This window comes from Grammomys surdaster, unplaced genomic scaffold, assembly GCF_004785775.1.
Source record: "Grammomys surdaster isolate TR1022 unplaced genomic scaffold, NIH_TR_1.0 362, whole genome shotgun sequence".
Taxonomy (NCBI): Eukaryota; Metazoa; Chordata; class Mammalia; order Rodentia; family Muridae; genus Grammomys; species Grammomys surdaster.
The window spans coordinates 5487413-5512891 of NW_021604781.1; the positions used below are offsets into that span (position 1 = coordinate 5487413).

Below are 25479 nucleotides of genomic sequence, written 5' to 3' on the forward strand. Positions count from 1 at the left end.
TCTCTCTCTCTCTCTCTCTCTCTCTCTCTCTCTCTCTCTCTCTCTCTCTCTCTGATAGAGACAGGGAGGGGGAGAACTTGTACATACACATATATGTGGACTACAGAGATTGACTTCAGATGTCTTCCTCAATTGGTCCCCACTTTATTTAAATGTTTTAATTACACTTGTTTATGTACTGAGGTATGTATAGCTTCCACGTGAAGGTCGGAAGACAGATCCACCCTTCCACCATGTTGGTCCTAAGGAATCAAACTCGGGTCCTTGGCCTTTCAGCAAGCACCTTTACCCACTGAGCTGCCTGGTTGGCCTTCCAACCTTACTTTTTGAGACAACGTCTCATAATGATCCTGGGAGCTCACTGATTCAGCTAGACTGGCTGGCCAGTGAGCCCCTGGATCCTCTTGCTCAGCCACCTCAAAGCTAGGATTCTAGATACCCACCACTGACTCTATCTTTCCACATAGGTGACAGAGGTCTCAAGTCAGATCTTAAGCTTCTGCCAACAAGTAGTTTACCAACTGGGTCACCTCTCTGACCACTACAAACCATCACCCACTGAGCCATTTTGTTGGCCCTAAACTTTTTGAGATAATACTGAATGAAGAAAAGACAGATGCTTCGAGGCCAGCCTGGTCTACAGAGTGAGGACAGCCCAGGCTATAAAGAGAAACCCTGTCCAAAAAAACAAACAAACAAAAAAACCAGATGCATATTTAAATTGAAGGCCTTTTCAAAGCTTCCTCCCTTGCTTATGTGTTTGAATATCATGAATGATAGCTGGTGTTTGAAACAAGATAGAGAAATGAACAAGAGGGCAAGACAAAGACAGGCAGAGACAAAAGAGGGCAGAGGCAGAGAAAAATCACTGGGCCAGAAGCAAAGAAATTAAAAGAGGAAAACTAGATTCTGATAGAGATGGTTCAGCAGGTACAGGTGCACGGTCAAGCACGCGGGCCCTGGTTCCATCCCTGGACTGGGATAAGGAGAGAACGGACTCCTGCAACTTGTCCCACTGATTTCCCCATGCTCATCGCGGCACGCATAGGCTCTGAATCAAATAATTTTTTTAAGGGGATGAAAAAACGAGATGGAGAGGAGGGGACAGAATGGCAGACAGATGGACAAATGGAGACAGGGATACAGATGAAGAATCAAGATCAGGGTCGGAGAAGAGGCCGGAAGAGTCACATGGGTGTATGGAGAGATTAGGGTGGCGCGGGTTGGTAGGGCGCAAAGACTGGACGTGCGCCGGCCCGTGTGGCTCTGGCCGGGACAAAGGCTTGGCCCGGGGGGCGGGGGCAGCGATGGCGCCGGCCGCCGAGGGCGCGGGCGAACTACAAGTCCCAGCAGCTCCCGCAGCGGCCCTCGGCCGGCCCCTCTCGCTACCCCGGAGCGCCTGGCGGGGCCGCTGGGCCGAGGGGGCCGCCAGCGGGGCTGGCGATCGGTGGGGTTTCCTGCAAGCCCGGGGCGGGGAGACACCGGCTGGCCAGCGCGAGTGCAGCCAGGCCGGGCAGGGGCAAGGGGCATCGGGTGAGTGACCCCGAAAACGGATCGGGCCGGATTGGGGAAGGCTGGACAAAAGGGGGAGGTGGTTAGGAGGAGACCCCCAACACTAAGAGCAGGGTGCGGGGCGCGGCCCCAGGCTATCTCTATGTACTCTTTGCAGAATGCATGGTGCCAGCGCTCGACTTGGGGGGTCAAGGTGGCGGACGCGGTGGGAGGGGGTCCCGAGGAGCTCAGGCCTGGTACGTTTATCCCGCCAACGCCGGGACCACCCCCTAGTCTACAGTGAATCTGAGATCCGGATGGGTGGAGGCGCCCGCTAGCTCGGGTCCCACAGAGCAGGACACCTCCTTGCTTCAGGGGTTCTTTCTTTCTGGAAACCAAGAGAAGCCTGGGGCATTGTTCTTCCGATGTGGGACTTTATACTCCGTAGTGTGTGTGTGTTTCCAGGAGGGAGGTGTCGTGTTACCTCAAGGATCCCGAGAAAAAAAAAATCCCAGTTATTGTTATCTTCCACCTCCAGTCTTGGGATGTAGAGCTCTGGAAGCCCATTTTCCCAAGAGATGATGGGGGTGCACTTGCCCTCTCCACAGGGTTTCATCTAAGAGATAGGTGGGAGTTTCCACCCAGGATGGGAGTTCATCAGGCTGCTTCCTTCGAAGGCAATCTAAAAATACCTTGTCTCCAGAAACCTGGGCGGAGGCCTGGGGTATTGCCCACTAATCTCCAGCAGTGGGGCCAGGGTAGAAAAACTGTTGGGGGACACAGCTCCCCTCTGTGTACTGTCTCCTGGCTGTTCTGTAGGTCTCCCTGATCCCCAGGAGCCCAGCCCAACAAAGAGTTCATTTAGCCCCAAGGTAGAGCTATGTTACTCTTTCTCCATGTACCCCTTTCCCTAACACAGTCCTCATACCCTAGTCTGTGGTTCAGGAATTCCAGTCCCTGGAGACATTCCTCCTCACCCTCTGCTGCCCCACCCTCCAGTTCGCTCTATAACCCCAAAGGGCCCCAGCTATTGTTTTCACAAGCTCTTCACCAAAGGGTTAAAATTCACAATCTTCTAGCCAATTGGGAAATTGCTATATTAACAGCTCTCTCCACCCTCTGGCTGTGAAGTTCTTAGTGCCCTTTCCGTCCCTTTCCCCAGAAGAGGGCCATGTATGCACCCTCCTTAATTTTGAAAAGTGTTATTATTTTTTAGCCCAGGCTGGCCAGATCTGCCAGCCTCATCCTCAACAATGCTGGGATTACAGATGTGTGTCACCACTGCTAGCTCAGGTTGCTCTCCCTTGTCCTCTGGTTTAGGAGAGACTATATCTCACTCAAACTGCGAGGTCTAGAATTCTTCCCTGGAAGCAAACAAGGGTCCCTGCATTTTTCACCATGACAGAGAAGGAATGCTAGATATCACTCACTTCTCATCCTTGGCACTACCCATTCTACTTCTATAAGACAAGCCACACACGGTCCTCTCCTTACCAGGGACCTCCAGATCTACCACATTGCAAGGTGGAACAAGAATTCAGACCATGACCTCAGGAGGAAAAAAGAACCCTGACACCCTTTCCCCCAGATTTAGGGTGTCAGACCTTAGAACTGCCTTCTTTAACACCCATATCCCCAGACTACATAGAACTCAGTGCTCATCTACCACGCAGGAAACCAGTACCGCACAAACTGAACGTGCTTGCACACACAGGAGCTTGAGGTGGGAGGATAAGAAATTTAAGGTCATTCTTGATTACATAATGAGTTGATAGACAGCTGGGGCTACACAAGACCCTGTTTTTAAAAACGAGATCCCCCCCCCCCCAAAAAAAAAAACCCGAGATCCCAAGATGGCCCCCATCCAGGTTTGAGGTGAAAAGTAAGGATCCCAGCACGTCCCACTAGGATCCTTCTATTCCAAATCCTGGCTAGGACACCAGTTAGAACTCTTCCTGTGGTTAAAGACAAGAACAGGAACTGTATACATTCACTAGGGGCTTTGGTGTGGTATGGCCGGTCCCCTCTCCCCCAGAACCTCCCACCAACCTCCTGTCCTCATACTGCAGATCCTGTTCCAGAAGCTGCAAGCAGTTCTACTTCCAGGATGAGGCGCTCAGTCCTGGTTAGGAACCCGGGCCACAAGAGTCTTAGGCCCCTTTATGGAGACCTTCATTCAGACCCAGAAGACCTGGATCCCAGTCCCAAAGATCCAGATCCTATTTCTGAAAGCCCTGAGCCAGAGCCGGAAGACCTCAACACTGTCTCAGAAGATGGGGACGCCAGCTTAGAAGATCTGGATCCTGAAGCAGATGAAGCTCCACGACCCATCTTGGGGAAGCCAGACTTGGATTCCCAAGATCTGGATCCCATGTCTTCAAGTTTCGACCTCGATCCTGATGTGATTGGCCCGGTGCCACTAGTTCTCGACCCAAGCAATGACACCCTCAGCCCTGCAGCTCCAGATGTGGATTCCCTTCCTTCTAGCCTCACTGCCACTCCTGAAATCTTGGCCACCAGTCCAGCGGTGCTTCCTGCCCCTGCCAGTCCACCTCGTCCTTTCTCCTGTCCTGATTGTGGGCGAGCCTTCCGTCGCAGCTCTGGGCTGAGCCAGCACCGGCGCACACACAGTGGAGAGAAGCCTTACCGCTGCCCCGACTGTGGCAAGTCATTCAGCCACGGTGCCACACTGGCCCAGCATCGTGGCATCCACACTGGTGCACGGCCCTACCAGTGTGCTGCCTGTGGCAAAGCCTTCGGCTGGCGGTCCACACTGCTCAAGCATCGCAGCAGCCACAGCGGGGAGAAGCCACACCACTGTCCCGTGTGTGGCAAGGCCTTTGGTCACGGCTCGTTGCTGGCCCAACACCTGCGCACGCATGGTGGCCCTCGTCCCCACAAGTGCCCAGTGTGTGCCAAAGGCTTTGGGCAGGGCTCTGCGCTACTTAAACACCTGCGCACCCACACAGGCGAGCGTCCCTACCCATGCCCGCAGTGCGGCAAGGCCTTTGGGCAGAGCTCAGCGCTGCTCCAGCATCAGCGCACCCACACTGCTGAGCGTCCCTACCGCTGTCCCCACTGTGGTAAGGCCTTTGGGCAGAGCTCCAACTTGCAGCACCACCTCCGCATCCACACTGGTGAGCGACCTTACGCCTGCCCACACTGCTCCAAGGCCTTTGGGCAGAGTTCAGCACTCCTACAACACCTCCACGTGCATTCTGGCGAACGCCCCTACCGTTGTCAGCTCTGCGGCAAAGCCTTTGGCCAAGCCTCCAGCCTCACCAAACACAAGCGTGTGCATGAGGGAGCCGCCGCTGCCGCAGCGGCAGCAGCGGCCGCCGCAGCAGCAGCAGCTGGGCTGAGCCTTGGGCCTGGTTTGAGCCCTGTATCTGTGATGAGGCCAGGGCAGATCTCTTTCCTGGGTCCTGATGCTGTTTCTGTGCTGGAATCTGGCCTGGGCCTCAGTTCTAGTGCTAGCTCTGCCCGAAGTTCTGCTCCTACTTCTGTGCTGGGTTCACTCCAAAATCCCATCCTCCAGACCCACTCAGGATCTATCTCCAGTCCTGATCTTGTTCTGTCTTCTGACCCTAAGCCAGGCCATGATGCTGATCCTGATGTGGTACCCAGTCCTGACCAAGAATCTGATCCCAGCCCTAACCCTGATCTTGTCCCCAGTCCTGACCCTAAACCCAAGTCCCAAACTGACACCTGCTCTCCCACTCACGACAGTCCCAGCCCAACCCTTCCAACTGAAGAAAGCCCCAAGTGGGTAAAGGAAGAAGGAGCATTGCTGGGGCCTGATGGATAAAGGGGGCACAGGCATCTATGGCGATCTGAGGAAGGTGTGTGTTATATTCACAGTAAAATCCTCCTGCCTCCTGGCTCTGTGTCATTGCTTGCCTTTTTTGATTTCTTCACCACTGGTGGGGATGGAGGGTGTGGTCCGGACCAGGCAGATCTGTGAAAACATACTCTCTAGGCTTCCTCTTACCATACAAGGCTCCACAGAGAGTCTCTCCACCATTATGTCTTTGGTCTCCTGGGTCTGATCACTGTAGTCAGGTCACTCAACTTCTGTGGGTGTTTTCCTTAGATATCTGCTCCAGTGCTGGCACTAGAGACAAGCCACTGGATCCTTGGCCTAACCTCTTTGCCTGTGAAAACCCACTGTAGGAGTGGAGATTGTGTATTCCTATTGCACATTTTATATGCTTAACGAACATCTGTTAGCCAGTGTGGCGGTGCAGGCCTGTCACCTAAGCACTCTGGAGGTAGCAGCAGGAAGGTTGGAGTATGTAGCAAGCCTGTTGCAAAAAGATAGACTATCACATGGTGATTCATCTTAAAATATGTATTTCATTTGATATGTATAAATGTTTTGCCTATATGTATATCTGTGTATCATGTGCATGGAGTGCCCACAAAGAACAAAAGAAGACATTGGATCCCTTTGAACTGGAGTTACAGATGGTTATAAACCATGATCCGGGTGCTAGGAATTAAACCCAGGTCTTCTGTAAGAGCGGTAAGTGCCCTTAACCACTGAGCATCTTTTATATATTTAAATACATTGTGTGTGTGTGTGTGTTTGTGTGTGTGTGTGTGTGTATGCATGCCATTGTGTCCATGTATAGAGGTCAGATAATTAGATAATTTTCAGGGGTTGGTTTTCCTACCATGAAGATTTGGGGTACTGACCACAAGTCATCAGGTTAGGCAGCAAGTGCCCTTACCTAGGGAGCTATCTGCCAGCTTGCTTTACTTTTTTAAAATTTTTTATTTTACATGTATGAGTGTTTTGCCTGCATGTAAGTGCATCAATCCTGTGCATGCCTGATGCCTCTCTGGGAAGCCAAAGGATGGTGCTGGGTCCTCTGGAACTGGAGCTCTGGGCAGCTGTGAACTGCCATGTGGGTCCTGTGTACTGACCCAAGTTTAGCCATTGAAACCATCTCTTCACCTCATTTGTTGGTTTATTTGTTTATTGAGATAGGGTCCCATTGTGTAACCCAGGCTGGCCTAGAACTTACGATGTAGTCCAGGCTTCCCTTAGTTTCCTGAGTGCTGGTATTACAGGTGTTAGCCATCATACCCTAATAAATGTCTAATACTGAGGTCTCGGAAGGAAGCGAGACCAGCACAGTTTAGACACTTCTAATTTAGAAATCTCTCAAAACTAAGGACAGAGGGTGGAACATTCTAAAACCATAGCAAAATTTCTGATTTAGATGGAAGGACCACTTTTCCTGAGGAAGGTTTTTGCTTTGTTTAGAGGGTAGGATATCACTACACAGACTTAGCTGATCTAAAATCCACTTCTAAACAGCCCAACATGCCCTACCCCCCCGCCCCCGTGTGTGTGTGTGTGTGTGTGTGTGTGTGTGTGTGTGTGTTGGCAGCCTATGTACTTGTAGGTGTGGGTGCCAACGCTTGTGTGTGTGTACACATAGAGGCAAAGGATCCAGATTAGCATCTTCCTCAATTCTTCACTTTTTTAATTTTATTTTTATTACATATGTATGAGCGTTTTGCTTTCAGGTAAGTCTGTGCCCCACGACTGGTGACTTTGGCGATCAGAAGAGGGCATTGTATCTAGTGGAACTGGAATTATGAACAGTTGTCAGCTGCCACGTGGGTGTTGGGAATTGAACTCTAGTCCTCTGCAAGAACCAGTTCTCCTAACTGATGAGCTATCTCTTCAGCCCCTCACTTTTATCCTCACAGACTGGCTAGACTAGCTGGCCCCAGATCCCAGGGATCCTCTCATCTCTGCTTCCTCAATACTGGGATTACAGGTACCAGGCCTTAGTTTTCATATGAATTCTAGGGATCTGGATTCAGGTCTTCGTGCTTTCGTGCAAGCACTTGAGCCACGGGACCACCTCCCTGTAGTATTCACTGAGCTACCTCCCTAGCCTCAATGCTTGGTGCTTGAGAAAGTCTTTTAATACTTAACATTACTGACTCCATGGGCCATCAATGCCTCGTTTATCCTAGTTTGTGCATGCTGAGCAAGCACCCTATCAACTGGGCTACATCCCCAGCACTGTAAGATGGTCTTGAATTATTTCATTTAATCTTTTGTACAGTTCTGGGATGCAGGTAACTCTGGGTGATTTCCATTTTGCAAAGGACAAGAAAATTTTAATTGATTGCTATTAATAATAAAGGGAAATAGAGCACACAGTTTGAGGCACTGTGGAAAGTTTTGAAGTGATGGTGAGATTTAAACTCGAATTGCCTTCTTTGCAGACCCCGTGTTTTTAACTCTCAAGTTCCAAGCAAGACTGCCATAAATAGGTGAATGGCAGAAGACGGAAACTAGACTAGTGGTCAGTTTAAGCGGAAAGTTTTCTGGTCGTTGCAAAGCCATGGGAAGCCACTAGGAGGTTCTAGAAGGTAGACATTCTTTGGAGGTCCTTCTGGATTCTTCGTAGGAGGAGACTGGCAGTAAAAGATAGGACTGAGGCTGTTGCAGTAGTACAGAAAGGCCAATGTCTTTGGACTGTTTGTAAAAAAAAAAAAAAAAGGCTCTATTTGGGTTAGGAAATACAGTTTGCTTGTATAGCTCAGATAGGAGACAGAAAAGGTTTCTGGGAGTAGAGGGGAGGATATTTTCGGCTTAGGACGTCGGGTCATCACCGGATACTATTGAGGGTAACAGGTTAAGCTCTGGACGCAGAAATTACAAGGCTGACGCCGAGCCAGATCGGATCCAATCCCTGCCACACCTAGAAGCCAGCAGGGCTTTTTGTTAGAGTCGCCAGCGGCACTAGGACCGCGCGACTGCGCGACTGTCTTCAGTCCACAAGAGGCCAGTCGGAGGCGCATGCGCACTGCTGGGAGGTTCTGCCCGGCCCCCTTAGACAGGGGCGAGCTCGTCACGTGTTCAGCCCAGACGTCCCGCTCACGTGACCGTGGCGCAGGTCAGCTGATGCGGGAGGGTTTGAAGCGGCGCCGGGAGGGAGCGAGGCCGCAGTGACCGCGGCGCGCGCTCGGACCCGCCCGCGTCCCGCGCTCACCCTGCGGCCATGGCCACCGCGGCGGGCCGGCGCGGCTCAGGTGAGCGCGGGCGGCGGGAGGGCGCGCCCGGCTCCGCGACCTCGGGTGACGAGCGCCCAGCCTTCCGCTCCAGTCCAATGCGGGGAGTTGGGGATTCGGCTTCTGGAACCTGGGCGGCGGGTGGGCACCAGCATCTCCTACCTCAGGCGGAGAGCTTCTACCGATCCTAGAATCTGGGCATCGGGTGGGCATCGACGTATCTGACCTTGGGCGGCGAATGTCCAGCGTTCTGAAGTTCAGCTCTGACTTCTCAGCGTTCCTATGACAGATTGACAGATGACGCCTCCTAGAACCTAGGCAGTGGGTGCGCATCGACATCCCGACCTTGGACGTCAAGCGCTCAGCTTCCCATTCCTCAAGTCCGATGCGGACTTCTCAGATGCTCCATAAGGGAGAGATGGACAGATGGCTCCCAGAACCTGGGATTATAGTTCTCAGTTGTTCAAGTCCCCATAGGAGGGAGATAGACAATTGCGTTCTAGGACCTGGGTGGTGGGTGGGTACCGACAACATCTTTAACCTCAGGTGGACACCTTACATAGTACCTAGAACCCAGGTAGTAATGGGTATCAGCATCTCTTGGCCTCAAGCAGTGAGGGTCTACAGTTCCTAGAACTGAGTGATGGGTGGACATCATCTTCCCCAGCCTCTTGCACCAAGCTCTCCATTTTTCCCCTTAAAGTGTGGTGCAAACTTATGGAGTATGGGCATTTGTTTCCTAGAAGCAGTGGGTGGGCCCCAGCCTTTAAAACCTCTGCAGAGAGCTTTTTGTTGTTGATGATAATCAGAAAGGCCAGTACAAACTTAGTTACCTTATGAGAGAGAGACAGAATCCAAAGAAAGAACTTGGACTGTGGGTGGGCTTAAGATTCTCCAATTTAAGAGGGCAGGACTCGTGATAAACCAGACCTCCACCTCCCTTGTGCTGGGATTCTAAGCATGTGTCACCATGGATGGCTGTATTGGTGTTATTACAGAGCATTTCTTTCCAGGGTTGTTTGTGACCTGTAAGAGTGTTGCCTTCCCCAACCTAGTCTCTTCTCCGTTTGTAAACAGGCAGCAGGCAGGCAGCCAGCTTCTTCCATTAGGACAGTATTTGAAGCCCAAGTTTTTGTTGGTGGTGGTTTTGGTTTCATTTGGGTCAAGGTCTTATTCTATAGACCCTGAACTTCTTTTACTTTTGTTTTTGTCTGTTTTGAGACAGAGTCTCTAATGTAGCTCTAGCCCTTCTGGAATTCTGAGATCTGCCTTCCTTTGCCTTCCTATTTCTTCCAGCCTTGAACCTGTGATACTTCTTCCTCAGCCTCTGAGTACTGGGATTATAGGCCTACTTGAGTCTTTCTCCTCCTCTTCCCCTCCTCCTTCTGGATTGAACCTAGGGCCGTGTACCACACTACCAGTGAGCTATGTTCTGAGCTATTACCAAGGCTCCAGTTGTTCGGTTTGCTGGAACTCAGACACTAACCTGCACATGAGACGCAAGGTTTCCCTTCTGGAAGCCAGTGCCCAAATGCTCAGCCTCCCTAAACATAGGCAGGAAGGGAGCTAGAGGGATGGCCTCCATGAACTAGGGGACTAAATTACAGTTCCCCAAACTCATGCAGTCTTGCCTTCCTAAAATGATATTGTGTGCCCCCAGCTTCCAGGCTTGTCACTGAGAAATCTGGGGATGACATCTCGTGTTGATCCCCACTGTGTGCTGTCTGCAGACAGTGGCAGTCCTGGCTGATAGTGCCTGGGATGGGTTAAGCTATGATCTTAGCTAGGCTTACAGCCTGCCTTTTGGCTTCCCTCCCTACTAGCTTGTAAACAAGCTCACCTAGACTAAAAAGGGAGGAGCCAGGTAGGACCACACCTAGTTACATGGCCCAGCCTAATCCTGGCAGCTTTGGGGCTGGAAGAATGGCTCCCAGATAGAATGCTTGCATAGCGTGCTCCTCAGACCTAGCTATGCGCTGAAGCATGGGCTATTCTCTGGTTGGTCTGGCAGGATTCTCAATGTAGCTTCTGGATCTCAACCTTAGGGGTAGACGGTTTTAATTTCCACTTTCTGGACAGATTGAGGAAGGTGGACTGGCAGGACTCTCAAAGTAGCTTCTGGATCTCAACTTTAGGGGTAGACGGTTCTAATTTCTACTTTCTGGATGGATTGAGGGAGGTGGACTGAGTCTGGAATTTGGCTTTTGGCTGTGGGGTTCCCAGAACTTGACTCGCTGAAGGGTGATGACGTCAGTTGACTGCAGAGGACAACCTGTAGGAGTTCATCTTCTCTTTCTATCATGTGGGTCCCAGGGATTGAACTCAAGGAGTCAGGTCTGGCAACAAACACCTTTACCTACTAATCCATCTTGCCAGCCCTTTTTGGGGTTCTTCTGGATCAGGCTCTAACCCAACCTGGCCTGTGTTTTGCTATGTCGTTCAGGCAAGCCTTGAACTTCTACCTCTGAGCGATGGGTTTACAGACATGAGTCATGTCAGCCTTTATTATTGCTAATGTCAGACCAGTGGCCTGGGATAGGCTGGTTTCTAATGAGTTCAAAGGTTATTCTTGGGGGATTTGTCCTGAGAACACTGGAATTTAGGCCCTGCTCTGTGCTAATTACCTGTAGGCTGGAGTTTGGGTAAGTGTGGGGCCCTTGCCAAGCTGGCCCTTCTCTCACAAAGAGAACTGGTAGATTTTTTTTTTCTTTTTGGCTAGCCTCAATCCAGGCTTTGTGATAAAGGCTTTCTGAATATTGAGTTCTTAGCTTATGGAGGATGATGGGTGCTTCAAGTCAATGAGGAGACTAAATTTAGATTGTCAGGCTTGGTAGCAAACATCTTCACTCTCGGAGCCATCTTACTGCCAACGGTTAAGTTTCAAAATTGAGACCAATGGTTGAGGTGCCTACTTAACATATCAAAGCAGACATTGGCCTCCAGTTCATCCCTCAGTCCCTACCTGTTACAGGACCTTCCTGGCTGGCACACCCCACCCTGCCCTGTAACTCTGGCTCAAGGTCTGGGCTGCCCTTCTCCCAGCTACTCTTGTTTATATAATCTCACCATTTTAGTTATCTGGACCCTTCATCTACTTTCCTTTAAGCCTTCTGGCTGCTGCACCTGGTTCCTTTTTCTTCCCCCCCCCCCCCACCTCTCTTTCCATGGCTCAGGTCCTGTCCACTCTGGACTCCCCCAGATGTCCCTGCCTTTGGCTATGTTCTCCCAATGTCTAGAATAAACTTTCTCTTCCACCATCCCTAGGGACAGTCATGTTCTTTTCCTTTTTAGTTATTTTTTTCCTCATTCTCCTATACTTACCCCTCCTTTCTCTTTAAGACAGAATCCTAGACTGGCCCAGGATACTTACATAGCTGAGGATGACTTTGAACCTGTGATCCTCCTGTCTCTGCTTCACAAGTGCTAGGATTACAGGCATGTGTCATGCCAGGCTCTTCTTTCTCGCAAGTGTATGGCTCATGCTGACCTAGAACTTGTAATCCTCCTGCCTCAAACTTCCAGTGTTGGGACTACATATTTGTGCCTTCTCCTGTTCTACCTACCTCCTTCCCACCTGTCCTCCTGGTCTCCCCAAGGTCTCCTGAATCTCAAGCTCGCCTTGAACTTGCTGTATAGCAAACGATGGACTTGATTTCGTGACCCTCCTGCTTCTGGCTCCCAAGAGCTGGGGTTTCAGATATGTGCACCACCATGCTCAATTTATTACATGCTGGGAGTAGACTCAGGACTTTGTACATTCTAGGCAGGCATTCTACCATCTGAGCTACATCTCAACCCTATTTTTTTTTCTTCTTTCTAAAATACTTTTTATTACAGTTACTTATTTTATGTGCACACGAGCTTGTGAGTTCTCTTCTTCCACCTTGCGGGTTCAGAGGGTCAAACCCAGGCTATGAGGTTTGGTGGCAAACACGTTACCTACTGAGCCAGCTTACAGTTTTCTTCTACATTCTTGTTTTTCTTCTACATTTTCTTTCTTTCCCTGTAGAATTGGTAGAGGCTTGCTGGTGAAGGAAGCAGAGGGCATTGTCCATCCCTGATCTTCTACTGTCCTTTCCCATTCTCTAGAGACTGAGCGACTGCTGACCCCCAATCCTGGGTATGGGACCCAGGTGGGGACCTCACCAGCCCCAACAACCCCCCCAGAAGAGGAAGACCTCCGCCGCCGCCTCAAGTACTTCTTTATGAGCCCATGTGACAAGTTCCGAGCCAAAGGCCGCAAGCCCTGCAAGCTGATGCTACAGGTGGTCAAGATCTTGGTGGTCACTGTTCAGGTGAGACCAGCCAGGCAGGACCGTGGCCAGATAACACCATAGTTACTGTTTTCATCTTAGAATGGCCCCTTGCTGCCACATAATGATAATGACAGTGGTATTACCAGTCAGGAAGGAGTCTGAGATTTGTGGTCAGTAATTCTTTTTAGCTCCCAGAAGCACTGGCCACTCTCTCACCTCCATTGTATACCAGAAATGCCCCCGAGGCTCACACAGTTACTGTGTAAAGTTACCCAATGGCTGAGCACAGGGTAGACGGGATTTGAATCCAGTCAGTCTGATGTTATCCTTTCTGATCTACCCTCAGCAAAAGCAGACACTAATGTTACCTGTCCTGGAGGTGTGGGTTTAGGACACCCTGTCAATCAGTAAACATACACTGACCACTTATTCACCACTGCTGTGAGGTACACTAGTACCCACCTGTGTACACTGGGGATGCTTTGATCAATGTAGCATGGGACTTAAGAGGCAAAGAAAAAGTACAAGGAGCTGGTTTGCCGGCTGGTTTTTAGGTCAACTTGATACAAGCTAGAGTCATCAGACAAGAGGGAACTTCAGTTGAGAAAATGCCTTCATAAGATCTGGCTGTAGGCAAGCCTATTAGGCAGTTTCTTAATTCGTGGTTGATGGGGGGGGGGTGCGGCAAGCTCTTTGTTGGTGAAGCCATTCTTGGGATGGTGATCCCGGGTTCTTTAAGAAAGCAGGCTGTGTAAGCCATAAAGAGCAAGCCAGTGAGAAGCGCCCCTCCATGGCCTCTACATCAGCTCCTGACCCCAGGTCCCTGCTCTGTGTGAGTTCTTGTCCTGACTTTCTTCAGTGATGAACTGTGATGTGAAAGCATAAACAAATAACTCTTTCCTCCCCAAGCTGCCTTCGGTCATGGTGTTCCATCACAATAGTAACCCTAAGAGAGCTGGGGATATGGTTCAGCGTGTGGAGTGCTTGCCTGGCATGCATGAAGCCCTGGCTTCCATATCCAGTATTGCATAAACTCATGATGTACACTTGTCATCCCAGTGTTTGGGAGATGGAGGCAGGAAGATCAGGAGTTCAAAGGTATCTTTGACTCCATAGTGAGTTACGGGCTATTCTGTGCAGTGCCAGTAGGACCTTGTCTTACCTCAGGGGACATCTCTTGGAGTCTCTTTTTCTTCTTCCTCGGCCTGTGCCTTGCTGAGTTGTGCTATCAAGGCCAACCTCTGACTTCTTCTTGGCAGCTCATTCTCTTTGGGCTCAGTAACCAGCTAGTGGTGACATTCCGGGAAGAGAACACTATTGCCTTCCGACATCTCTTCCTGCTGGGTTACACTGATGGGTCTGATGACACCTTTGCAGCCTACACACAGGAACAGCTCTACCAAGCTATCTTCTATGCTGTGGACCAGGTATAGTGAGCAGGTGTTGGAAGGGTCGGGGAGTACTGAACAAGTGAGGCTGACAGATCCTCTCCTTCTCTCCCCACAGTACCTGATACTACCTGAGATATCCCTGGGCCGGTATGCCTATGTCCGTGGTGGAGGCGGGCCTTGGGCTAATGGCTCAGCTCTGGCTCTCTGCCAGCGGTACTACCACCGTGGCCATGTGGACCCAGCCAATGATACCTTTGACATTGATCCAAGGGTAGTCACTGGTAAGTAGCCAGGGCAGGGCACACTGTTGGGTGTGTAGGCTTCTGGGATTAAAATCCTGACATCTAGGGTTCAGAGATGTGTCTCAACAGTAGAGAGCCTGCCTAGAGTCCCCCAGTGATGGCCTGGGGTATGGCTCAGAGGTAGATGTCTTGCCTAGAGTCCCCCAGTGAGGGCTTGGGGTATGGCTCAGAGGTAGATGTCTTGCCTAGAGTCCCCCAGTGAGGGCCTGAGTATGGCTCGGAGGTAGATGCCATGCCTAGAATCCCACAGTGAGGGACTAAAGGTGAGGCTGTGGGGAAAAAATTAGAGAAGAAGAAAAAAAGATCTAAAATCTTGACCTTGTCACTTGGACATATATGTGATCAGATTGTATAATCAAGAATAATTTGACATGTACAGTGTGCTTAGTGGAGTGTATGGCACAGGAAGAGCCAGGCATTAATATCATACTCACTGAGCATCTGCAGGTCCTGTGGAGTGCTGTGGTCTTTATAGAACATAAGGCAGATCGTGCCCTTCCTTGGGTAGTGGCAGCAAAAGGATGAATGTGAGGGAACGGGCTGAAGGTGTAGCTCTAGTGAACTCTGGCCTAGCACACAGAATCTAGGCTTGATCCCTAGTGCTAGAAAGAAGCAATAAAGCATAAAACAGTAAAGAAGGCCCAACAGGACTGTAGGAGCCCAGCCTGGGCTCCCTGTTCCCTAAGTCCTTTTGTATGACTGCTGTCCTCAGACTGTATCCAGGTGGATCCTCCTGACAGACCCCCTGACATCCCCAGTGAGGACATGGACTTCTTGGATGGCAGCACCAGTTACAAGAACCTCACATTGAAATTCCACAAGTACTGCCCTTTTCTCTTGAGGGGGCTGATTCTTTGAGGGGCTCAAGGGTTCAGCTGAGGATGGGGTGAGTGGAGTGGCCCGAGTCCAAACATTAGAGCTGAGGCCTCTTTCACGGAGTTGATAGGGGGCAGGGCCCTCACCCTGCAGAGTCAGCATAGGATAGGAGTGACTGACATTGGACCCCTGCCCCTCACCCAAGCCTCCCCCAATAGGCTGATCAACGTCACCATCCACTTCCAGCTGAAGACAATTAACCTGCAGAGCCTCATTAACAATGAGATCCCCGACTGTTACACCTTCAGTATCCTGGTGAGCAGCTGGGTGATGCTCTGGACCTCCAAGCTCCCCTGCATGGTTGAGGGACTTGAAAGCAATATTCACTCCAGAAGTTATGAGAGTGATGGGTAGAGGCTAAGACATGGCCCAGCTGTCCTGGGGCCTGGGGGTTGGTATGGGAGTGGTGGGTAGAGGCTAGGACAGATTGGCTGTCCTGAGAGCTGGGGTTGTTGTTTGGGGCTGCTCCAGCTTACTTTGCCCTCACCCCTTCAGATCACATTTGACAATAAAGCGCACAGTGGTCGAATCCCCATCCGCCTGGAGACCCAGACCCACATCCAGGAGTGTAAACACCCCAGTGTCTCCAGTCATGGTAAACCCTCCCATCCTCAGACCCCCTATTACCCTAAGATTAATCCTGACTCTCCTAGACATTTCTTGGGCTTCAGATTGTACTGTCCATGGCCCTTACTATTCATGACTTGTCTATGACCCCAGCCAGTGTTGATCAGGCATCCTGACTGTATAGGAGTATCCTGGGTATCTTAGGGTTTCCATTGCTGTGAAGAGACACCATGACCAAGGTAACTCTTAGAAAACATTTAACTGGGGCTGGTTTAGAGTTCCAGAGGTTTAGTCCATTATCATCATGGCAGCAAGCATGTAGACATGGTTCTGGAAGGAGAGTTCTACACCTTGATCCAAAGGCAGCTAGGAGGATACTGTTCTGCAGGCAGCTAAGAGGAGGGTCTCTTCTGCACTGAGTAGAGTTTAAGCACTAGGCGCCCTCAAAGCCCACTTATACAGTGACACACTTCCTCTAACAAAGCCACACACCTCCATCTAGGGGTGCATTGGAGGACCCTCCTCTGGGCTCCTCCAACAATGCCACACACCCCAATAATGCCATTTCCCGTGGGCCAAGCATATTCAAACCACCACAATGGGCCTGACCAAGTTCATCACAAGGAACAGGCCTGTAATCATAACTATTTAGGCAGTTGATTAGGATACTCAAAAATTCAAAATCTGCCTGGGCAATTTTGAGATACCTTGTCTCAAAACAATGTAAAAAGATGGCTGGGGATATAGCCCAGTGGTACAGTGGTTTCCTGCCATGCTCAAGGCCATAGGTTTAATCACCAGTACTGTAAATGAATATATAAGTAAATAAACATTTTCCTTTAATCACAACACAAGGAGTTCGAAGTCATCCTTGTCCTCATGCAATGTATCCCAGATTACCTTAGGTTATGTGAGACCTTGTCACAAAACAAAAAGAAAACAAAATGGGCTGGAGAGGAGTTCTAGCAGATGAGGTTCAATTCTCGCTGCTTTGAAAACATTTTTTAAAATTAGTTTTCCTGTAATCCCAGTATGAATTCAAGACCAGCCTTGGCTACATAGTAAGTTTGAGGTCAGCCCAGGATACATGAGATCCTGTTTTTGAGACAAACAACAAAACAAGTTGGTGTTGTATTTTAGTGGTAGAGCACTTGGCCTAACACCACATTTCTCCATACCAAGGTTCATCAGGGATTTCTAACACTCTCCTTGCCAGGGAATCCCTGAGTTTCCTCATAGTCCCAAACCAGGTATACACACACACACACACACACACACACACACACACACACACTTACATACCTCTCTCTCCTTCAGGGCTTCTTCCCTGTCCCAACCCCTAGCCCCAACCTCTTATGACCCTTCATGAGTTTTGATCTCAATCGCCCCTTTCCTGTAGGAGACAACAGCTTCCGGCTTCTATTTGATGTGGTGGTCATCCTCACCTGCTCCCTGTCCTTCCTGCTGTGTGCCCGCTCACTGCTCCGTGGCTTCCTGCTGCAGAACGTGAGGCCCTGGTGTCACGAGCGCTGGTGCCCGCCTTGCCCAGCCCTGGGCCCATGGTGGGGGTGATGGCCTAGGGGTTTCTAGACAGACCCTCACCTTGGCTCCTCCTATAGGAGTTTGTTGTATTCATGTGGCGGCGGCGGGGCCGGGAAATCAGCTTCTGGGAACGCCTGGAGTTTGTCAATGGCTGGTATATCCTGCTGGTCACCAGTGATGTGCTTACCATCTCAGGGACTGTCATGAAGATTGGCATTGAGGCAAAGGTATGAGTCCTATCAATGCCCTGTTCTCAGGACCCAGTGTCTGTGTCTCCAGGTCTTTGCCTGCTTGGGGACCACCTTCCCTCCAGGTAGAGTACAGCTCGTGGGTTGACTTCTTGCTTCTGCCCACAGAACCTAGCCAGCTATGACGTCTGCAGCATCCTCTTGGGTACCTCCACTCTGCTCGTCTGGGTTGGTGTCATTCGCTACCTGACATTTTTCCACAAGTACAACGTGAGTGTCCTGCTCCTGAGCCCTACCTGGGCAGTATCTGCCCCATGCCTCTCAAACCCAAACACACAAAGCAGTCACTAGTTCCTGCCAATCAGTGACTCATCACAAGACTTTGTCTGCTTTTCTTTTCTCTTTCCTTCCTTCCTTCCTTCCTTCCTTCCTTCCGTCCTTCTTTTTTCATTTCTTTATTATTTATTATTATTTACAAATATTTTTTGAGACAGGGTTTCTCTGTGTAGCTCTTGCTCTGTAAACCAGGTTGGTCTTGAATTCAAAGATCTGCCTGCCTCTGTCCCTCAAATGCTGCCACTAAAGGCATGCACCTGGCTTTTTTTTTTTTTTAAGACAAAATCTTTTGTAGCCCAGGTTGGCCTTCCTATATAGCTAAGGATGACCTTGAACTCCAGATCTTCCTGTCTTTCCCCTCCCAAGTGCTGAACTGACAGCTGTGTGTCATTATACTTAGCTTTATGTAGTGCCAGGGATTGAACTCAAGTTCCTGTGCATACTAAGCACTCTACAATTGATCTATAGTACCAAACCACAAATCTCTTTCTTATACCCACCTACCACAGACACAGGAGTCTTTGTACCTGGGCAGGACCACGGGAGCCTGTCCCTACCTGCCCAACCAGCTGAGTCCAGCTGTGGTATGTTCTAGGCTCCTCCCAGGTGGGTCCTGCCCTGTCTAAACTCTCAGCAGCCCTCTGACCACATTGGTGAGGCCTTCCCTGCCATCTGAGAGCTAGTTGGGTCGTGGCTATTGCTTTCATTGTGGTCCCCTTTCCCTTCTGCAGATCTTGATTGCCACATTACGTGTGGCACTGCCGAGTGTCATGCGTTTCTGCTGCTGTGTGGCTGTCATCTACCTGGGCTATTGCTTCTGTGGCTGGATCGTCTTAGGGCCCTACCACGTGAAGGTATGGGCTTCTGGGGGCTGTGGGTGTTTGTGAACTACCATCAAGGGGCTTTGTTTTTTCATTTGTATAAGTAGATGTGTTCGAGTGTGTGTGTGTGTACATGTATGTACTCTGTATATACTTGTATGTGGAAGCCAGAGGTCAGCCTTTACTATCTATCATGCTAAAAACTCATTCACCTAATAGGTTTGTTTTCTTTGTAGACCACACAAACACAGTGTAGCCCTGACTATCTTGGAGCTCACTGTATAAGTCAGGCTAGCCTCAAATCCAAAGGCATGCATGTGTCTGCCTCCAGAATGCTGGGATTAAAGGCAGGTGGCATAATGTCCATCCCTACCTTGGTTTTTATTTTGAGACAGGGTCTACTTGGCCTGTAGCTCATGACTAGGGTAAATTAGCTAGCTTCCGAGCCCCAGGGGATCCTCTCAGCTCCACCTCCCCAGTGCTGGGATTACAAGCACACTTTCACACCCAGTTTTTATGTAGCTGCTGGAGATCAAACTTGGAACCTCATGCTTTCTAGTCAAGAACTTTACCAGCTGAGCCACCTCCTGTGCACCTTGTAGCAGTTTTGTGTTCTGTCCCTTCCTGAGCATTCCCTCAATGCTCCGGACATTGACCCTGCGACTTGGTCATTCTTTTTTTTTTTTTTTTTTTAATTTTATTTATGTGCGTGCACTGTGGCTGTCTTCAGACACACCAGAAGAGGGCATCAGATCCCATTACAGATGGTTGTGAGCCACCATGTGGTTGCTGGGAATTGAACTCAGGACCTCTGGAAGAGCAGTCAGTGCTCTTAACCACTGAGCCATCTCTCCAGCCCCGCGACTTGGTCATTCTTGTGGTCACTGATGATTGTCTTGCTCTGTGTTACCTCTCAGCCCCTCTGACTCTTGAGGAATTAGTCCTTGACCCTGTGACATTTCTGTTAACTCCATGACCTTGCCATTTATATGATGACCCTCAGATGGGCCCAGTTGCCAGTCTTCCTGCCCACTGACCCCTAGTGAGCCCAACAACCCCCCACTCATATGTATCTTGTTACCCAACTTCACTGCCTACAGTTCCGCTCGCTGTCCATGGTTTCCGAGTGTCTATTCTCACTCATCAACGGAGACGACATGTTTGTGACCTTCGCAGCCATGCAGGCCCAGCAGGGACACAGCAGCCTGGTGTGGCTCTTCTCCCAGCTCTACCTCTACTCCTTCATCAGCCTCTTCATCTACATGGTGCTCAGTCTCTTCATCGCACTCATCACCGGCGCCTACGACACCATCAAGGTCAGCCATCTTTTACCATCTCCTCCCTGGGAGTCCTGTTTCCCACTCCCTCCCCTGAGCATGTTCAGCCCTGAGTTCTAAGAGCTGCTTGGCTTCACAGAGTTGTCCTGGCTTCACAATAGGTGGAGCAGGTAAGACCCAGAAGCTCTATCAAGTCCAAGGAGAGAGTGTCCAGAAACTGGGTTTGGGGTAGTTGGGTTGTTTGAGTCATTCTGGAAGAGTAGCCTAAGATGTACCACAGCTAGGTTCAGTTGAATGGGCAGGAAAGGACAGGCTCCTATGGGTCTTCTTGGGTACAAAAATGTGTCCATATTTTGTGTGTGTGTGTGTATATATAAAAACGTGTCAGTATTTCTCTCTTGCTCTGTGTGTGTGTGTGTGTGTGTGTGTGTGTGTGCGTGCATGCATCTTGTTACATGTATCAGAGGACAAATCACAGGAGTTGGTTCTTTCCCTTCACTGTTCAGATCATAGAACACAAGTTATCAGTTTTGCAGCAAGTGCCTCTGCCTACCAAGCCATCTCACTGGCCTCCTCCCTCTGCCTACCAAGCCATCTCACTGGCCTCCTCCCTCTGCCTACCAAGCCATCTCACTGGCCTCCTCCCTCTCTCACATCATCTCTTAAAAAAAAAAATACTTATTTGGGGGTGGGAGGAGGTTGTGCACAGCACAGTGTGTTTGGAAATTAGAGACGACTTGTGGAAGTCAGTTCTCTCTGTCCACCATGTGGAATCATCAGGTTTGATGGCAAACCTCTGAGCCATCTTACAGGCCTGTTAAGATCTTTCCTTTGAGGGTAACCTTGAAGGTATGTCCTGTGTCCACCACCCGAGAGCTGGGCTTATAGATAGATGCACTCTCTCACCTCCATTGTATGTGGTGTGGGGATGGCTCTCAGGACCTCCTGCATGCTGTGAGATCACCAGCTGAGCCACATATCCACCCTGATACCCGACTACAGCAGGATCCCCCTGTACAACCTTCCATGTTTCCTGTATACCTACCTGTTGCTAGTGCCTGTCCCTCCATGGACCATTCGTATTCCTCACTAGCACTCGATGGATGGTGACTGTTGATTCTCCTTGATATCCAGTGCACACCACACTCCTTAGAACATGCTTGCTGGATTAATTCTGCCACCCCACAGTGCTCTTGTCCTCTCGTCTAGGCCACCACAGCCTGCAGGAATGCTACTTTTTCTTAGTACTCTATGAGACACAGGAGTTTTACACTACACATACACACATACACATGTACACGCATGTACACATGCTGCACACACAAGGAAAATATACATAATATCTAGAAATCAGTGCAGCTAGGTGGCTGCTTAGAACATGCCCTTCATCTCTTGAGAATTCTAGACTGGGGGGATGGAAGCCCAAGGAAGAGCATACTTGTAGAAAGGAACATCCAAAGACTGGTAGACAGAAAGGACTTGGAGAAATAGCGGTGATGCCAGGTTACAGGGAGAAGATTTTACTGGGACTCTGCCTCATTCTGAGTCACTGGTAGTGGATGTGTGCACCCTTTCCCACATGGATGTATCTATAGCTGTACCACAGGTACATTACTGTCATCCAGGACCAAAGCAGCCACATTGAGTCTTGCTGGGACACTCAGATATCATATACATGCAGGACCCTTGGATGTAGGAGTTCAGGCCTTCTGCCCATTAACTGTGTGTTACACTGTTCCAGCTGAGAAGCTAGGTTGCTAAATACCAGTCTAGGCTTCTGGCCTGCAGCAGAGGGCACTAAACCAATAAACCTGAGACCTGCGGCCACATCCAGGGATCGGGAAGATTTCTACAGTGAAGCAAGCCACAAAGCAAAGGTCCAGAAGTGAGACCCAGAGTGGTCACATCAGAGAAACAGTAGGACATCCAGTTGACTGAACCTAAAGAGCTTTTAGAGGTCCAACTTTCACGCCTAGTTCCGGGAATCATCTCTTTCCAGCACCCAGGAGGTCCTGGCACAGAGAAGAGTGAGCTCCAGGCCTACATCGAGCAGTGCCAGGATAGCCCCACGTCCGGCAAGTTCCGTCGCGGAAGTGGCTCAGCTTGTAGCCTTCTCTGCTGCTGTGGAAGGTTGGGGCCCCAGGTCTGGGTTGTGGATTGATAGAGGCTGGGGGAAGAAGTCTGTGCCCGAGAGATCCGCTGCCTCTTCTTTCCATTTCTCTCTTCCAGGGACTCCCCAGAGGACCATTCGCTGCTGGTGAACTGATTGCAAGATGATTGCCACTAGACTTTATCCCCATGTACTGCTGGGACCCCAGCTTATTTATTTTTAGAACTTACTTTAAAAGATCTGCTTCTGACGGGCCTTGTGAGGGCTTGGGCTGATCGAATCGGACACTGGGGAAGGGAGGGCATGTAGGGCGGCTGCTAAATAAAAGGGAACAGAAATGTGGTGGTCTAATTTGTAACAGGTGAAGCAGCCCTCTCATAAATTGTCAGCTCCTTTAAGAGGCCGCCACACTAGGCATGGCTGGCGCAGTGCGACCTTCCAAGCATGGCGGGAGGCGGGGATGGGGCGTGCCCTGCAGCGGAATAATTTAAAGGTGCCGCGTCTGAGGCAGCGGACAGAAAACTATGGGTGTTGGCCGGCGCTGGGTGGACCTGGTTGCAGCTCCTGAGTGGTCCGAGTTTCCATCGACCGAGCAAAGGTGTCCCTTCGAGGACCGTTAGCGAGCTTCAGCTTTGCCCCGGATCGATTTGTCCTGATTCCGGGTAGGTCCCGACTTTTTGATGCTCCAATACCACCCCACCCCCATACCTAAGTTCCTTGTCCCGGTGTTTCCGCATCAGTAGCCAGATGCGACCTGGAGTACGGAAAGGAAGTAGTCAGTCTAACAATTTTCCAGGTAACATCTCAGGGCCCTGCGATCCCTCTAAATTTGCATTAATAGTCTAAGGGTATCAAAAAGATCTCCAGCGTCCCAGAAGAGTCACGGTAGCATTCCTACCTCCCTCGATATCTTCCTGGAAGCTCCTAGACTCCTTAGTAGTTATGTGTATCTCAGGATCTCAGTAACTTTCCAGTGCGTCGTTCCTCCTACCCTCCCCCAATTCCGGCGTCCCTGGTTACACCTCCTGCATCATTCCACGAATCCCAGGGATACTTCGCACCTCGAGACCCGGTAACTTTCCTTTTACGTGACAGTTTAATCTCCAAGCTTACGCCTATAACACTTTGGGAGGTCCTCTTACTCCGATGGCCCTAGAGCCCCCTTTTCAATAGATTCCACAGCAGTGTTCCTCTATGCCCCAGCTCCCAGCTTCCTTGATGGGGCAGGCTTGTGTCAGGAGCCCAAAGTCCAATTGTCGCCTCAGCCTCCTGGCTTACAGGTCCTGGTTTCTCCTGGAGTTGGACATCACGTTTTTACCGGATGTAAGAGGGGGTCTCGGCTGAGGGTTGGTTAATCAAGAGTAGTCAAACTTATGGAAGGCCAGGCTAAGGAAGGAACCACTGCCAGAAGAGATCATAGCTTAAGGGCACCTGCCAGCGATCTGCTAACTGTGGGTGGCAGGACCGCTACCCTATGGCCACTGGGTGCAGATGAATACGTTGGGGAGTCTGGTCAGCCTTATACGTAAGTGAAGTAGGTCAAAGAACTGGGGGTTGGTCTCACCCCTTGATCTGGGATAGGAGGTCAATTTGCCCCTATCCTTCTGTCTATCAGTACCTCTAGACGTTCTCACCCCAACCCGGGCGAATGGAGGAGTCACTCCAGCCAAAGGTATCTAGGGGGCGTGGCTTGTGAGCCGAGATAAGGGAAGAGCCTGTAGTCAGGGCTGGGTAGGCTTGATTGACATCTTGTACTGGTCCCTTCTGCTCCTCGATTTCCAGGACTGCAGGCTACCAGACCTGCTACCTAGTCCGAAGCAGTCAATGGAGGCCCCACTGCAAACCGGAATGGTAAGGGCTGGGGATTTTTTTTTTTTTTGCACCGGACTACAACTCCCAGCGGACTTGCGGTGCACCACGCGAGTCTCTCTCCGAGAACCATGTATGTGCAGGCGAAACTACGTTTCCCAGCATGCATTACGGGAGACTTAGTCTCAGGGAAGGCTTAGTCGCTCCCCCAGTAGGAGATGAGGAAAAACCTGCATTGACCCATTCTGCGGATGGGGACACCGAGTCACGAGCTGAATACGACCTCCTCCGGGGCAGAGGTGATTCGAAAAGCCCTGGAGGAGGGCTTGGGGAGACGGATATGCGTTGCCCAGCCTGTGCCGTTCGTTCCGCAGGTGCTGGGCGTGATGATCGGGGCCGGAGTGGCGGTGCTGGTTACCGCCGTGCTCATCCTCTTGGTGGTGCGAAGGCTCCGGGTGCAAAGTGAGGATTCCGAGGGCCCCTCTGGGGGAATACTATAGGGATGGAGGGGGAGCCGCAATACCGGGAGAGACCAAGCGGCTGGGGTGGGGATTTGTTGAAGCCTGCGCGGAGCTCAAGCACCGTCTTCCCCGCCCCCAATCCTCAGAAACTCCAGCCCCGGAGGGTCCCCGATATCGGTTCCGGAAGCGGGACAAAGTGCTTTTCTATGGCCGGAAGATTATGCGGAAGGTGAGTTCCAAGACCTACTGCTGGCCTGGCTGACCACAGAAGCCCTGCCCTTTCCTATTTACACTTATTAGTGGACACCTCTGCCTTTATTAAGGTCTCCTTAGATCTACCCTTCCTCTTTCTCCAAATGACTCAATATTCTAAATTCTCCCAGGTGTCACAATCCACTTCTTCCCTGGTGGACACATCAGTCTCCACCACTTCCCGGCCCCGCATGAAGAAGAAACTGAAGATGCTTAACATTGCCAAGAAGTAAGGCTGACACTGAGTGTATTGGGTGCAAGACGGGTCAACTCACACCGGAGTTTTTGTATTTCAGAGTTCTTCTCTGTTCAAAGAACTTCATATGGACTGTCTGGGAAATATTCCCATGGCAGAGGGATATCTCAAGGCCCTCATTTAAGGCGCTATCTTAGAGTTCTGTCATCCCAGACATGACACTTCCCGTGTGGGCATGCTTGTCACTTAAGGCTTGTCTCATAGTGTTTCCCTGTCCCTGGAGGCTATCTGCTGCATATTTAGTAATCTACACCTTGTGTCTTGCTGTATTGGAGAGTTTATTCAACGTAACTTATTGCAGCTGTCTCAGATATTTGTATGGCTAGCTAGGGGGGCTGTTTTTCAGTTCTGTCCTCCAGGGGCAAAATTCTATCCGTATAGGAAAGCATCTCTCTTGGAATTGTCTGCGTCATTCACCCCGTAGAGTTCTTTGCCCTGGGGGGCTATCTCAAGTGTGTGTGTGTGTGTGTGTGTGTGTGTGTGTGTGGTGGTGGTTGCTTGAG

The 25479-nt window shown here is 50.4% G+C and overlaps 3 protein-coding genes across 16 annotated transcripts in view; all 3 read left to right on the forward strand.

Annotated features, from left to right (window-relative positions):
• Nucleotides 1–1307: 1307 nt before the first annotated feature.
• On the forward strand, nucleotides 1308–5372 carry Znf358 (zinc finger protein 358). The gene is made up of 2 exons (XM_028779777.1): nucleotides 1308–1533; nucleotides 3561–5372. The coding sequence occupies exons 1-2, from the start codon at nucleotides 1308–1310 to the stop codon at nucleotides 5297–5299; spliced, it is 1965 nt and encodes a 654-aa protein (XP_028635610.1). The 3' UTR covers nucleotides 5300–5372.
• A 3023-nt stretch (nucleotides 5373–8395) lies between these two features.
• Nucleotides 8396–22536, forward strand: Mcoln1 (mucolipin 1). The gene is made up of 14 exons (XM_028779778.1): nucleotides 8396–8553; nucleotides 12622–12827; nucleotides 14048–14215; nucleotides 14295–14460; nucleotides 15194–15302; nucleotides 15516–15612; nucleotides 15853–15952; nucleotides 17324–17430; nucleotides 17544–17693; nucleotides 17823–17924; nucleotides 18722–18844; nucleotides 19912–20127; nucleotides 22088–22218; nucleotides 22318–22536. Exons 1-14 carry the CDS (start codon nucleotides 8523–8525, stop codon nucleotides 22352–22354), a joined length of 1743 nt encoding a protein of 580 aa, XP_028635611.1. The 5' UTR covers nucleotides 8396–8522; the 3' UTR covers nucleotides 22355–22536.
• Nucleotides 22537–22687: 151 nt separating this feature from the next.
• The window catches only part of Pnpla6 (patatin like phospholipase domain containing 6), a 30508-nt gene continuing 27716 nt past the window's right edge, over nucleotides 22688–25479 (forward strand). For 3 of the 14 annotated variants that reach the window (XM_028779791.1, XM_028779790.1, XM_028779794.1), the window contains exons 1-3: nucleotides 24188–24469; nucleotides 24615–24697; nucleotides 24852–24949. In XM_028779791.1, coding sequence (XP_028635624.1) covers nucleotides 24259–24469; nucleotides 24615–24697; nucleotides 24852–24949 — 392 coding nt within the window. In that variant the 5' untranslated portion in view covers nucleotides 24188–24258. Of the gene's footprint in view, nucleotides 22861–23474; nucleotides 23522–23813; nucleotides 23871–23980; nucleotides 24050–24170; nucleotides 24470–24614; nucleotides 24698–24851; nucleotides 24950–25479 lie in introns of those variants that run through there. The other 11 variants (XM_028779799.1, XM_028779800.1, XM_028779803.1 and 8 more) reach the window with 8 other exon arrangements.